This window comes from Myxine glutinosa, chromosome 2 (assembly GCF_964187855.1).
Source record: "Myxine glutinosa chromosome 2, kmMyxGlut1.1, whole genome shotgun sequence".
NCBI lineage: Eukaryota > Metazoa > Chordata > Myxini > Myxiniformes > Myxinidae > Myxine > Myxine glutinosa.
The window spans coordinates 221,849,910-221,866,408 of record NC_136262.1 but is presented as its reverse complement, the minus strand read 5'-3'; the positions used below and the strand labels follow the sequence as shown (position 1 = coordinate 221,866,408).

Below are 16,499 nucleotides of genomic sequence, written 5' to 3'. Positions count from 1 at the left end.
GGTGTCAAAACGGGGGAAAAAAAGTTTAACCCAAAATTTGATATTGGGTCATTCCTGGTGAACTTTTTGTCCTCTTTCAATTTTGTTTTTGGTGGGAAATATTTCCAGTGCCATTGAGTGATAGAAAGGAAGAGTATCGGCTCTCTTATTTAGAGATCGATGGAGTACATTGCCTGGACTATCTTATGACTTATTTGCTCGAGGGCATTCAATCGTAATTAACCAATGGAAACATCCAGTGGCTGAAGTACCTTTGGATAATTAGGCTGAACTTTCTTTAGGCTAAAATTAAACCAAAGATGAACAGGTGCCTGGTGATAGAATAAACGCAAGCCAAACAGTCTTGGACATTTCAAAGTTTTAAGTGAAAAAAAAAAGTGTTTACAAGGTGTTGTTCATGAATGGTCAGAATGAATGAATAAAGGTGACATGGTGGAACATTATACGTTCCTTCGATGTACTTACAGAAGTAACATTTTGTTGGCAACCTGGCTTTGGACAGGCTGCAGATGGAAACTTTCTTGCAGTGACTGCTTGCTGGAAGGAATATAACAGCAAGAATGACATCAGGAAGTACAGATACAGCACAAACTGGGATTCCTTTATATTCATTTTAAATGTTATAACATGTCCATGTGACCAAAATGTTGCAATCACAACTGGTATGGGAGGTGTGTCAGTAATTACATCCACCACCTAAGGTGGACAGAGTTTTATGTTTTCAGCCTTATTTGTCTGTCTGTTTGTTTTGTTTGTGAGCACGATATCACAGAAGTTTAAGGACTAATTCGGCCGAAACATGATGGATAGCTTGGGTTTGTGAGAAGGACGACAATTTTGGTGAAGATTCAAATCCGAATCCGGATACGAAATTCTTCACAATTGAGAGATGTGCCAAAACGATTTCTAGCACGATATTTCAAAAAGTTGTTGACCAATTATGACAAACTAGGTGGATGAGTTGGTTTGGTGACGAGAACAAGCCAATTAGATTTTGGTTAGGGTGCGGATCCAGATCCAGCCTATCAGTGGATACAAAAGCTAAACTGTTCAGCCTGGTGGAGATATGTGCTCTACCGAGTGCCATTCTACTTGTTTATCAAGTGAATACTTCAGAAGCCAAACTAATGCAAATTTCAGGGTCCTTGTGCATTATTACCCCCCATTGGACTTAGTCCAAAATGGGGGCGTATGGATTGGGTCTTGTCCGTCCATCCGCCTGTTCGTCCGTGCGTGCGTCCGCAACCATATCTCGGAGATTTATAAACCTATTTTTTTTTCATACTTGGCAAAAAGACAATACATGATGGTATGTGTTGTAAAAACCAGAGTTACAACATTGTCTCAGATCGTGAGTTTAATTCTGAATCGATCTCGAGCAATACCTGTAAAGAAAACCAGCAAACATCATATCAATATTCAGCATTCATAGGAATCAGTAATGGGTTTGCAAACTAGCACAAGCAAGCCTTGAACAAAGTGTTATACGTACCATCTATTTATGCACCACATAACATACAATAGATGTCACAGGAATGATCATCTGCGCTAACTGTCTGAGTTCTTATAACTGCTGCGTAGTGGACAGAAATCGCATGACACCTGGGTTCAGACTTAGAAGACACAATTTCATGACATTCTCCCCGGCGTTAAAACTACACTACCCCTAACGGTGAAAACCAAGCGAGCATGCTATATAGCAGTATATAAACTTCAGTTAGCAGCAGTCAATGTCAGTCCCAGCCATAGCGATGGGGGCGGCAAATTTCTCTTCCGGCGCACGTTCGATAAGCGTCAGGAGTTTCAACTGCGAGGCCAAATTCCCCCGCGTCGGGATAAACGCCTAACTCGGGTGACGGCGGTGGCACCACAAGGCCGTCCGAATCGGGTGCGTGCGGAGGTGGGGTTGATGGTGAGTTCCCCATCAACGGATCCCCCGGGCTGAGTTCCGGCCCAACGGCATCCCCGCACGGGGCAAGATGACGCACCGAGACTGTAGACTCACGTCCATTTGGCAGCAGCACTTGAGCGTGCTCGGGGTTGGCTTGGAGAATATGAACCTTGTCGACGAGCGGGTCATATTTACTTGAACGAACCGCGCGTTGGAGGAAAGCTGGTCCGGGCTCAGCAAGCCAGCTCGGCAAAGGACGAATACCCCCTGAACGGCGCGAGTAACGAAACATACGGTCGTGGGGAGTTTGATTAGTAGCGGTGCACAATAAAGTCCTGATCGAGCTTGACGCCCCGTGTACCATCCAGGTCCATCGGTCCAGTCCTAGTCCGTGAGACTTAAGGCCCAGAGTAATGGCCTTCCATATGATGCCATTGAATCGTTCCACCTGTCCGTTCGCCTGTGGCCTGTACGGAGTAGTATAGCTCGAAGCAATATTGCGCTGGAGCAAGAAGGTTCTCACATCCTGGGACAAGAACACCGCACCTCGATCGGTGTGTACGTAGGCCGGATTCCCAAACATAGAAAACAAAATCTGCAGACACCGGATAACCGTCCCAGCGGTCATATCGCTACACGGGAAAGTAAAAGGGAATCTGGAGAACTCTTCAACTATCGTAAGGAGATAGGCAGAACTACCTGAAGCCGGTATGCTAGGACAAGCTGGTAGACATGAAGCCAGCAGGGGCCCTTTGAAGTCCATAGCCAATCTCTCCCACGGTCGAGTAGCCTGGATCGGCGGTTTGTAGAAACGTGGTTTGAATTCAGCACAAACGGAACAAGTGCGACATAGCTGGTGAACATCCTCAATTGAGTAGTGCAAATTGCGACTGTGCACATAAGGAGCCAAACGCGTCACACCGGGATGACACAATGTTTCATGAAGAACACGCAGATCCTCAAAGGAGGTGAGACTCGCACACACCACTGGTCGTGATAGTGCGTCCGCAGCTAGATTGTCCCGCCCCGAATGATACTTGATGGTGTAGCAAATATCTGCTAACTCAATCCTCTATCGAGTGATTTTCTCGTTCTTAATGCACTGGGCATGACGCGTGTCGTACATGAAAGCGACACTTTGCTGATCAGTAATGACCTCAAAAGGTTTGCCAAGCAAATAGGGCCTCCAACGCCTGATACACTCAACAATGGCCTATGCTTCCTTCTCGACAGACGAGTGGCGTTTCTCCGCGGAGGAGAGATTCCTTGAAAAGAAGGCCACAAGTTGCCCCCCTTGAGAGAGCGTGACAGCTATCGCATGGTCCGACGCATCGCTTTCCAAAACAAAGGGCTTGTTTTCATCTATCGACGACACAGCGGCGCCAGCGATTTCGGACTTCAGTCCATGGAAAGCGACCTTGGCAGCATGGCACATGGGGAACACTTTGCAATCCACAAGAGGACGGAGCTTCTCAGAAAAATTTTGGACCCACTTTGAATAATGAGCAAATAGCCCAAGGTCTCGCTTCAAAGAAGCATGATCATGTGGCGGGGCCATGTCGAGCAAGGGTCGCAGCCTCTCTTTGTCTTGGGTGATAGTACCCTGGGTCACAGTGTACCCCAGGAGATCTATCATTCGAGTGGAATAGTGGCATTTAGCCTCGTTCAGTCAGTCGGTACTTGCACGCAACCTCGAGGAAGCGCTGCAGATTAGCATCATGATGACCTTGATCATACCCACACACTGTTAGATTGTCCAAGAAGACAAAGACATCTGTCAAGTGTTCCTTAGCGATTATGTCATCTATGGCCCTTTGGAAGCATGAACCCCATTTGTTACCCCAAAAGGCATGCGAGTGAACTGGTACAACCTCTGTCTGGATTCAAACCCAGTGTAGATGCGATCGGCCTCCGCGATTGGAATCCGATGATACGCGCTGCGGAGATCTAAAATACTGTATACCGAGTACTGTGCTACCTGTCGGACCAGGGAATCCAATCCCGGGAGTGGGTAGGCGTCCAATTGCGTAAACCGATTAATCGTCTGTGAGTAGTCAATTACCAAGCGTTTGCGATGATTTTCGGTCTGAACTACCAAAACTTGGGCTCTCCAAGACGATTGACTAGGTTCGATTATGCCCTCTTTTAGAAGTCGCTTAGTCTCCTCAGCAATGAATTGCGTGTCAGCCCGTGAGTAGCGTCGCAATTTAACGGCAACCGGGGCACAGTCCTGGAGTCAATTTGGGAAACAGTGACAGTGGTTCAATTTCCATCCCTGCCAGAGCACACACAACAACAGTATCATCACCACCAAGTTCCATTTCTAAACGACCATGCCGATGGAGAAAATCGTGTCCCAGCAACACTTCTGCACATAACGCTGGTAAGACCATTAAATGCACATCCGGAAACATTCGGCCATTGATCACAAGCTTCAGCTGGCATTCTCCTTGAGTACGTAGCCAAAGTCCTTGGGAAGCCATGGAAATTCGGCGTATTGTCCCGAGAATCGGCCAGCCATGCTTCTGAACGAGTCGCATTTCGACATAGCTATCAGTAGAACCTGTGTCGATTAAGGCGTTTGCTATCTGTCCCTCAATCATAATTGGAATAACAGCGTTGGACAGTCCAGGTGGCCCAGTCGTTGTCGAGTCATCCAGAGGGGCTGCTCGAGCCACGCGCGTGGGTCCGACGCCAGCCAGTGTCGAACGTGGAGCCGATCGAGCCCCGGGTGATGAAAGGATCCCAGTCAAGGGCGTTCGAGCCGCACGAGGCGCCAATTGTCTCGTGGTCGGCGGGATGATCGTAGTCAAGGTCGCGTGAGTCGCGCAGGGCAGCTGGCATTCTCCTTGAGTACGTAGCCAAAGTCCTGAACGCGTAGCGCTTGATAGAGGACGATGATTTGATTTTTGATTTGATTTTTTTTTTTTTTTTGATTTCATTTTTCATTTGATTTTTGATTTGATCGGGGAGGTGATCCCAACCAAGGCCACGTGATCCCAACCACGATTGGGCGCTACGCGACTTTGGGCGCGATTGGGCGCTCAGGCCACGATCCCAACCAAGTGATAGAGGACGATGATTTGATTTTTGATTTGATTTTTTTTTTTTTTTTTATTTCATTTTTCATTTGATTTTTGATTTGATCGGGGAGGTGATCCCAACCAAGGCCACGCGGGGCGCCGATTGTCTCTCAGGCGGTGAGGGAATCACAGACAATGTCGAGCGAGTTCGCTGGCCTCGTGACGAGCGGCATACCTATTGCAAAATGACCCTTCCAAGAGCACGAGTGACACGTCGTTTCTCGGGCCGGACAAACTGACCTACAATGATTCTGGTTCCCGCAGAAGAAGCACTTAGTGTTACTCCCGGCAGATGGAGCGGCAGCGGCTGTCACGCTCGTGCCGGAAGCCTCGAGAGTGTCCGTTGTCCCCGATTCCAGCGGAGGTTCCACATCTATTTGCTCCGCGATAGGAGCACTCGCCGGTCGTGTCGTGCTGGTTAAACCCGCAGTGACATACGGACGATTGTACGCCGCCGCTTGTGCCTGTGCTTCATGGTACACGAGTGATAATTCATGAGCCCTTTTCAGCATCAGATCCGTCGTTTCCAGCCATCTTTGCCGTATTATAGGCGAGTGAAGCCCTGAAACAAACGAGTCACGTATCAAATCGTCACACACTTGTTCGTGTGTCCGTACTTCCATCGTGTAGTCCTTTGCTAATCGACGGAGGTCCTGGACGAAGTGGTCGATGGACTCCGGCGGGTCCTGTCGCCGTGACACGAGCAGGTATCGGGTGTAGACCACGCTCCGAGTCTTGATGTAGATTCGTCGTGGTTCTGCCTCGGCAGTGTCATACTCGGCACTGAGATATGTACTCGAAAACAGTATGGGACACGCGGGAATATAGAACCGCGAGCTTGGTCCCGTCCGTGAGGTCCTCCTGGGCACCCAGTTAGCTTGCCAGCAGACTGAGCCAGTGCTTGAGCTGGGCAGGCGAGTCCGGCGCCTGAGGATCCGCTCAGAAGATCGGGACATGTATCAGCTTATGTGTCATGTCATTCTCGTTCAGGACGAGACGGATTCAGAATTGTTGTAAAAACCAGAGTTACAACATTGTCTTAGATCGTGAGTTTAATTCTGAATCGATCTCTAGCAATACCTGTAAAGAAAACCAGCAAACATCATATCAATATTCAGCATTCATAGGAATCAGTAATGGGTTTGCAAACTAGCACAAGCAAGCCTTGACCAAAGTGTTATACGTACCATCTATTTATGCACCACATAACATACAATAGATGTCACAGGAATGATCGTAGCGCTAACTGTCCGAGTTCTTATAACTGCCACGTAGTGGACAGAAATCGCATGACACCTGGGTTCAGACTTAGAAGACACAATTTCACGACAGTATGCATAGGCACATCATTTTGTTTCGTGATGCAATGAAATATGGCAGACAAGCAGCCATTTTAGTTATTTAAAAACCTGATGTTGAACATGTCCTCAACTATTTCTCAGACATGCATTTACCGATCTTGTTAAAATTTGGCACACAGATAACGAATTATGGCTTATATAGGCACGTCATTTTTTTTCAAGATCAGATCCGAGATGGCTGACTGACGGCCATTTTGTTTTTAAATGTGTCCCCAACCATTTCTCATCATTACTAGAGTAGCTCATGGTGGTTGAGTATGCACTTTATTGTACAGACCTAAACTCTTCAGGAATCCACTAATTGAAGGTCCAGGAACAATATTTGGTTGGTAACACATTTGCCACTGACGGCGAAATAGCTGAAATGGCCACACCCCTTTTTGGGCCACGCCCCCTTTTTTGCCGTGACTGTATCTACAGAACCGTTGGACCTAGGAGGTTGCCCGACCACTCAAAATTTGCGCAATGGCCACATTATGGGGGGTCAGTAATACATTTTCATATCCAAAAGTCAATGGTTTTTAAGATAATTGCCAAAAACCGATTTCAACATGTTACGAACTACAATATTATTCGTAATTGTTCCTGTTCCTGTTCCTATTGTTCAAACTGTCCACAACCTGTCAAGATCAAGACAGCTGATTGACATCATGAATAGGTTGAACTTAGCCATCAGCTATGATTCAATGAAGAGGATCAACGCTTCGGCTGCCCAAAAGATGGTGGAGGATACCCTACCCAACAGATGTCCTGTATCGTCAATGATCTCTGAATGGCATGTTGTCCAAGGCGCAATGGACAATTTTGACCATACAGAGAACACAGTTTCAGGAAAAGATGGCAGCCATGACACTGTTCTAGTCATATTTCAGAACCAACCGAGAGATAGCGATTCTGAGGACATTCAGACGACAAGCTGCTCAACACCACTAGGAAAGAGAAAGTTTGCTGGTGTGCTGCCATGTCAGGTCATTGAGAAGTCACACCTTGTCAAAGGCACTGGTGATATACCGGAGACATTTTCAACTACACCATACAAGGATAATCGAAAGCACAGTGTTGATGATGATTATTTCCTTTGGTGCATGGCAAGACAGAAGTACACCGATCGTGAGGAGGGCTCTTTTCCTAGCTTCACAGCAACAATGAGTGCACTCCAGGATCCATTTAAGTTTGATGTTACAAAGACGTCATTTGTACCCATCCTTCCATATGTCGCAACCGAAATGGACACAATATTTACATCCATGATAAACTTTCAGGATGTCTTGAAGCAGAAGAATGCCGTGTCAGGGGCATTGTGGTCTGATGAAGGGGTGTATGCAATCGCCAAGGAAATCCAGCTGTTGAAGCCAGATCAGTTTGGTAACATATTCCTTGGAATGGGACCTTTTCACATGGAGAAGATTGTCATCGCTTGCCTTGGGAAGTTTTTAGGCTGTATCGGTATTGATCTGGCTTTGATTGAGACTGAAGCCTTTGGCAAGCTCGTTGTAGAGAATAGTGTCATGACTGGAGGTCACTATTGCAAAGGCAAGGAGGGAATGAGTCTTGTATCAGAGGTGATGACAGTTCTTATGTTTGAGAAGTTTCAACCTGACCAGGACAGTACTAGTTGTGAATTAGACCAGCAAATAGAGACCATGGAAACTAAGATGCAGCAGGCTTTAGATAGTGACCATACAGAGTTCAGAGAGATTTGGGAAGAAAGCAAGATCTTACATGCAGACTTGAAGAAGTATTTCACCGAATGGAAAGAAACGGCCTGTAATGAGAATGTGAGGTACTGGAGCTTGTTTCTGGATGAGCTGTATCCTATCCTGAGAGATCTTACACACTCTATTCGGCAAGGCGATTGGCATCTTTTCGTTTCAGCTGTGTGGAGGTGCATGCCTTTGTTCTTCGGGTTTGGCCGGACAAACTATAGCAGATGGGGTACGCTGTTCCTTGAAGATTGCCTGGACCTACAAAGGAAGTTCCCGGGTATCTACAGATGCTTTACAGATGGTGGATGGGTGATGTACCACACTACCCGACAAGGCAGTGCAGTAGGATTTGACATGGCACTCGAGAAGTGTTACAATAAACCCGCCAAGGTTGCTGGAGGTATCATTGGGATGACCAGACAGAAAGAAGCAGTAGCCTTATGGAATCTCCTAAAGCATGAGAAAGATCTTCATGTGGCACAGCTGCTGGAATGGTGCAACTTGGGAGACAAAGATGACAGTGAGCTGAGCCTACACCATGAGTTCAATCCAAGTTCTACGAAGATTGGCCATGTTCGTGCAAAGGCCCTTCTGGATTACATAAAATCCATCAACAATCCGTTCGACGCTGGAATCAGACTTCAGAACATCTCTACTGGAGCTGACATTCCCCAGGAGGTTGTCGACGGATTACTTGAATGCCTGGAAATTGGTGAGAAGAGTTATGAAGAGTTTGTTGAGACCAGATTTCAGGATAAGGAGAAGCACCTACATGATACAATCCCTACCAACCGCAAGACTGTTTTCGTGAAACGTACTTCTACTCCGTTCACAGCGAAGAAATCGATGGCGAAAAAGGATGCAGCGGAAACGGTTAGGTACATTGACTATGCTAGAGAAAGAGGGTACAGCATGCTAGAACTCCTGAAGTATGAATTGACCAGCACATCCCAGTTCCTCACCACTGAATGTAAAGATGGCATCAAATTGAAGAAGCCCGATAAAGCCTCCTTAGCCAGGGAACTTGTCAGTCGCCTTCCACAGGAGACGAGGAATGTAAAGAGTGACGCTCAGATGACAATAGTGGACTTCATGGCACTTGTGCGTAAACTACCGATGAAAAAGATGGGCCTTCACACATTCGGGGAATTGGCTGAGAGTCTTTCCAACAGGATTCTTGCTACAGGCTCCGTGTCCACAAGAATAGACATTATTTTTGATGTTTATCAAAAATCATCAATCAAGCAAATGGAACGGGCACAGCGAAGTTCCTCAGAACAAATCACAATCACCATTGGGTCTGACAATCAGAAACTCCCTGTCGATCTTGATATGTTCTGGAGCTCAATGTTGAACAAAGTTCGGTTGCAGGAGTATGTCTTCAAGTGGATGCTGCAGAATGTCGAGTCAGACAAGGAAATATTCTTTGGAGGAGTATATGGGGGTGAATGCAGGAAACTGTTAGCTGGCACTGAAACACAGATCGCAGAGCTCTCAAGCAACCAAGAAGAAGCCGACGACAGAATCATGTTCCATATTAATGATGGTGTTGTGAAACACGGGGTTCAATCAGTCTTGGTCGACTCGCCTGACACAGATGTCTTTGTCAACCTCATCTTCCACTTCAACACAACCTGGCAACTACAAAAGCTGTACGTGAAGCTTGGTAACCGGAAAACAAAGAAAACTGTACCAGTCCACATGTTGGTTGATCAACTGGACAACGGTTTGGTGTCGTGTCTCCCAGCCATTCATGCTCTCAGCGGTTGCGACAGTACCAGCAAGGTGGGTCCAAAGCTGTCTGGCCTGAAAGCATCCATCGATCTCTCCCTACTGGAAGGGTTTGGTGTAGAAGAACTGTCACCACAGATAACAAGCAATGCTGAAAAGTTCCTTGTGTCTGGATTAAAGAAGACCGACTGTTCCACTTTCGATGAATATCGATGGGAGCAGTACCACAACTCCAAGAAAGAACTGGACTTCAACCAGCTTGTGTGCTGTTCATCAACGCTACGAGAACACATAAAGCGAGCATTTCTTCAGTGTAAGATGTGGTTGCAAGCCCCAACTCCTGCCGTCACCAAACCAGATCCACTCCAGTATGGGTATGAAGCAACGGACGTTGGCATAACACCAGTGATACTGCCAGTATCGTGCAGGCCCGATGACCTGCCTCCTCCATGCAAATGCCCAAGAGCATGTATGAGTACCAAAACGTGCACTTGCAGAGACAGGAACATTAAATGTGTCACGTTTTGTGGCTGTAGTAAAGGCGAAAAGTGTAGAAATCCAAATAAGTAAATTCCAAAATAGGATGATGCAAAAGGTATAAGTGTCATATAATGTTGTGGCCTTGGTGGTATCATACAATTGTAGTTCGTAACATGTTGAAATCGGTTTTTGGCAATTATCTTAAAAACCATTGACTTTTGGATATGAAAATGTATTACTGACCCCCCATAATGTGGCCATTGCGCAAATTTTGAGTGGTCGGGCAACCTCCTAGGTCCAACGGTTCTGTAGATAGTCACGGCAAAAAAGGGGGCGTGGCCCAAAAAGGGGTATGGCCATTTCAGCTATTTCGCCGTCAGTGGCAAATGTGTTACCAACCAAATATTGTTCCTGGACCTTCAATTAGTGGATTCCTGAAGAGTTTAGGTCTGTACAATAAAGTGCCCACTCAACCACCATGAGCTACTAGAGTACATGCATGGACCGATTTTGTTCAAACTTGGCACAAAGACGATTCATGAGAGTATACATATGCAGAAGATTTTGTTTTGTAATACGACCAAAGATGGCTGACTGATAGCTTTTAAATCCGTACAGCAAAATTACTAAACCCACGGGGTCTATGATATTACATTTTACGTATTTTTCTTCGTGTTACAGTAAGTCTTCACTTTTACAATTAGAGTTTCTTGGTTTTGTTTGCTACTTTTTGTAGTAACACTGCTGTAACACTTGAGCTGGATCTGCCAATCTGTGAATGATTACTCTAAAATAAAAGTCATGAATGTGAAAACATACAGAAACTCAGACAATAGAGAAGGTACATCAAACTATATTGTGTTGTTTATACAAAAATATCTTGTATTTTAACATTTCCTTTCTCGAAAACTCTGGAAGAACAGATTTTTAAACGTGCAATTATTTTAATAGATTACCCCCTTGTGACATACACGTAGCTTAACATGTTTTTTTTTCTTCATGTAGCCTTGTCAGGCAACTTAAATAACTGTAATTCAATTCCCAGCCCAACAAAAAAACTGTCATCTTGGTGCTTTACTGGCAGAGCGCCTTCCTCAAGGAGTGGGAGGGTACAGAGAGTGTCAAACCAGCTGTCCTAACTGGGAGCACTCACTGGTGGAATTCCATGGCACCTTTCGAAAATAGTAGGTTATTGTGTGTCATTGACTCATTACTGTGGCCAAGTTCTAAACTCCTATCCTGATTTACGCGGGCACTGCATCAGCTGCATCGCTCCAGACCCCAGAAATGACGCAACTATGCAACCAAATGGTGCATACACATGATGATGACTAAGAATGTCCATAATATGGCAGAGGGGATGGGGGGCAACATGTGTACACATTATCTGCAATCCAAACAAACTGACAGCAAGAATTTTGTGATATAATTTCATTTCATTTCAAACAGCAAAAATGAGCAATCTCAGATATCCGCTAATAAATTTGTTAACAGGAAATTATTGTAATTTTAATGGAATAAATACATTTATTTTAATAGATGATTGCTAAATCGCCAGCGTAAAGCAATTTTGCAGGCTGGCAAATAGATTAGTCATGACAACTTAGCACCGAGCACTAAAATGAGGATTTGTCTCTAATTCTGAATTAGGAATAAAATGGGCTCATCATCTGGAATTGTGAATTTTGCAATATTTTGAGGCAGATGTCTACCCAGCCACTCTGTCTTGATATTTCCACTTCAATTTGCATTTACAACTTAATAATGGCATATATATATATATAACGCAATGTGAAAAGCTGTTCTTGAATCCCAGTCGCAAACACAGCATACAGCTAAATCTTCCAAATAAAACAGCAATGATTATCAGGGATTGAGAATGTGAAAATTCAACTTGTAATGATAATTTCCAAAAATATTTTCAAAGAGCACAATTGTCCCCCGTCGCGGAGCGAAAGGGGGACTATGGTTTTCCCCTCCGTCCGTGTGTGCGGACGTGCGTGCGTAAGCGAAGGACCGAATTCTAATTTGGTGTGTGGGTGCAACTAGGCATATGGAAGAACCCTATTGAAAATTAGGTCGCCACGTCAAAATCCAAGATGGCCACCGCCATGTATGTCTGAACATTGTGAGTGGAATATCTTGAAAAATAAATGAACTACTAACTTCTAATCTGGTGTGTGGGTGTATCTAGGCATAAGGAACAAGGCTATTGAAAATTGGGTCGCCACGTCAAAATCCAAGATGGCCGCCACCATATATATGTGCGTGCGTAAGCGAAGGACCGAATTCTAATTTGGTGTGTGGGTGCAACTAGGCATATGGAAGAACCCTCTTGAAAATTTGGTCGCCACGTCAAAATCCAAGATGGCCACCGCCATGCATGTCTGAACTTGAGCGGAATATCTTGAAAAATAAATGAACTACTAACTTCTAATCTGGTGTGTGGGTATATCTAGGCATAAGGAAGAACGCTATTGAAAAGTGGGTCGCCACGTCAAAATCCAAGATGGCCACCGCCATGTATGTCTGAAATTGTGAGCGGAATATCTTGAAAAATAAGCGAAGTACCAAGTTCCAATCTGGTGTGTGGGTGCATCTAGGCATAAGGAAGAACGCTATTGAAAATTGGGTCGCCACGTCAACATTCAAGATGGCCGCCACCATATATATATGTCAACCTTGTGAGCGAAATATCTTGAAAAATAAACGAACTTCTAATTTGGTGTGTGGGTGTATCTACGCATAAGGGAGAACGCTATTGAAAATTGGGTCGCCACGTCAAAATCCAAGATGGCCGCCTTGCGTCTTCCACTTTGTCAACTCACCACGTCACCGACAGGGGACCTAGGCTTAACGCTTGTTTAATTTGAAAACGTGTGTTTTGAAGTATGGGAAATTGACAGAGAGGGGAGTGAAAGGGAGAGAAGAGAGAGGGGAGAGATAGAGACAGAAGAGAGATAGGGAGAGAAGAGAGATAGGGAGAGAAGAGAGATAGGGAGAGAAGAGAGATCGGGAGAGAAGAGAGAGAAGAGACTTTGACTTTTTATGTCCTTTTATTACAAAAGTATTTTTAAAATACTAAATTATGAGTCAAAGAAAACGATCACAAGAGTTGCACCTACCTTTACATGATAAATAAACAAAATATAAGCAAACAAGCAAGTATTAAGGAAATCAACCACAGTGCATTCAGAAAGTATTCAGACCCCTTAACTTTTTTCACATTTTGTTATGTTGCAGCCTTATGCTGAAATCGTTTAAATTTATTTTTTCCCCTCATCGATCTACACTCAATACCCCATAATGACGAAGAGAAAACAGGATTTTAGAAAGTTTTGCAAATTTATTAAAAAGAAAAAACTGAAATATCACATTGACACAAGTATTCAGACCCTTTGCTATGACACTTGAAATTTACCTCAGGTGCCTCCCATTTCTCTTGGTCATCTTTGAGATGTTTCTGCACCTTGATTGGAGTCCACCTATGGTAAATTCAATTGATTGGACATAATTTGGAAAGGCACACACATATGTACGAGTTGTTGAGGTCGAAGGAACTGCCTGCAGAGCTCAGAGACAGGATTCTGTCGAGGCACAGATCTGGGGAAGCCTACAAAAAAATTTCTGCTGCATTGAAGGTTCCCAAGAGCACAGTGGCCTTCATAATTCTTAAATGGAAGAAGTTTGGAACAACCAGGACTCTTCCTGGAACTGGCCGCCCGGCCAAACTGAGCAATCGGGGGGAAAAGGGCCTTGGTAAGAGAGGTGACCAAGAACCCGATGGTCACTCTGGCTGAGCTCCAGAGATCTTGTGTGGAGATGGGAGAAACTTCCAGAAGGACAACCATCACTGCAACACTCCACCGATCTGAGCTTTATAGCAGAGTGGCCAGACGGAAGCCTCTCCTCAGTGAAAGACACATGAAAGCCCACAGAATCTTGTTTCTCAAAGTCTGAGAGTCCTTTAGGTGCTTTTTTGCAAACTCCAAGTGGGCTTTCATGTGTCTTTCACTGAGGAGAGGCTTGTTGCCTCGACACAATCCTGTCTGAGCTCTGCAGGCAGTTCCTTCGACCTCATTGTTTGGTTTTTGCTCTGATATGCATTGTCAGCTGTGAGACCTTATATAGACAGTGTGGTGCCTCTCCAAATCATGTACAATCAATTGAATTTACCACAGGTGGACTCCAATCAAGGTGTAGAAACATCTCAAAGATGATCAAGAGAAATGGGAGCCACCTGAGCTAAATTTGAAGCGTCACAGCAAAGGGTGTGAATACTTACGTCAATGTCATATTTCAGTTTTTTCTTTTTAATAAATTTGCAAAACTTTCTAAAATCCTGTTTTCTCTTTGTCATTATGGGGTATTGAGTGTAGATTGATGCGGGAAAAATGAATTTAAACGATTTCAGCATAAGGCTGCATCATAACAAAATGTGAAAAAAGTGAAGGGGTCTGAATACTTTCTGAATGCACTGTACATAGTAAATACTAACTGACCCTCTACTCAGCTATTTTGCAAAATGCATTTCCTACACACCACTGCTTCTCGAAGAGTTGTAACTCAGAACAAGAACAAAATTCCAGGTTAATTCTTGAAACACAGAGAGCTTTAAACATTTCCAAAACATCTGTACTTTAAGAATCATTACGTATCTTTGATTTCCTGGTCTTATATATCGCCAACTTGGCTTGCAAAATAAAGAAATGAATTAAAATTGTTGTTGGGGAATTGAAACACCCACTAGGGCCAAAAATAAAGGCAGGAAAATAAAAAACAAAGGAAACCCGTGCAAGTAACATTTTAAAGAAAACAAATAAAGGATTTAACCAGTCACAGCATACATGCGCAAGGGGCAAGGTTTCAGTTTGTCCACAAAATGAACATTGTTTACTTATCGCTTGCGAGGAGCAGTGAATTAGGGAATTTGTAGGTAGGATCCAATGAGCAATTCTCCATTGAAGATCCCCAACATGTTTTGGCACATGCTGTTTATAGTACCACCACCAAATAGGGTAAAGGGGAGGGTATTTGGCAGGACTGCAGGCCATCTACAGGGTACAGTGGAGGACAACGAAGGAAAAAGGATTTTTAAGCATTGCACATACAGGGTCTTTCGATTGCTCACAGAAAAGGATAGAGAGCGGCCAAAACTAATCGATTCCAAACTAAGAGAACCAGATAGACAAAGATTGGGGAAGGGTGGATAAGATTCAGAGGTGGGTATGGGAGGGTTGCTTGCCTAGCCATTTGAAGCACAGTAGATGTGAAGCACCATTTTCAAAATGCTGTCAACTGTGCAACGCGACCTAATGCCAACCGTCGAAACCAGAGCAGTAGCACTTATCCACCTGTCTGGTGGCGTTTCTCAAATGACACACTTTTGTTACTGAGGCATTTATAAACTGTTGAATGAAGGTGCTTTCATTCACACACTCACCAAATGAAGAGTTGTGAAATAATTGTTCTTTGAAGAACATGGATCGAACATAAGTCGAGGGGTCACGGAGACAGGTAAAGGATTGCCACGCATTCAGTAGCCTTTGGTGAAAGGCAGGTAGCATCGATAGGTCTATCTTGGTCGAATACATCAGGAACAGCTCCTGTGCAAGGTCCAACTTCCCCGCTTGACGTAAGATGCAGCTGGTAAGCTGTCTCCAAGCCAAACATGGTTCAAACAAGAAGCGCCATGTTGTTCGTAGGCGGAAAGCCATGCTGCGGCACTTGACATTGACAAGCCCTTGGTCACCATCTGCAGTTGGTAGGTTTAGAATCTCTGGTCTCAGACAATGCTTTCCCGACCAGAAGAAATGGGTGATGCATTTTTGTATGTCCTCCACCAGAGTTTTGGGTGGCTGCAGGGAAAGAACCTTGTACCATAACTTAGTGGTGACCAGACTGTTGATGACTAGTACCCTACCTCGGTAGGACAGATGGCAGAGCAAGTTCTTACATTTCAGTAACAGTACTTCAATGTGTGCCAACAAGCCTTCCCAGTTATGCCTCACAAAATTTCCAGGGCCAAGAAACACCCCTAGGAACTTAATCCCATCTCTTCTCCACAAAAGATTGGCAGGGAGAGGAGGAGGGAGAGGAAATAGGGGGGCAGGTAGGGGATAGGTAGAGGGTTGAAGCCACAGCGCTTCTGTTTTTGTCCAATTTATCTTGGCCAATGATGCCCTGCTGAAGAGATCCAATGCACTCATCAGCAAACCAACGTCTTCTGAATGACTGATGCAGACAC

General features: G+C 44.8%; 1 protein-coding gene across 1 annotated transcript in view; it reads right to left on the bottom strand.

The window, feature by feature from the left end:
- Positions 1–16,499, bottom strand: part of LOC144890842 (A disintegrin and metalloproteinase with thrombospondin motifs 19-like) — a 184,838-nt gene that overhangs the window by 100,167 nt on the left and 68,172 nt on the right. The window contains exon 4 of the mRNA XM_078772701.1: positions 466–537. Coding sequence (XP_078628827.1) covers positions 466–537 — 72 coding nt within the window. The remainder of the gene's footprint in view (positions 1–465; positions 538–16,499) is intronic.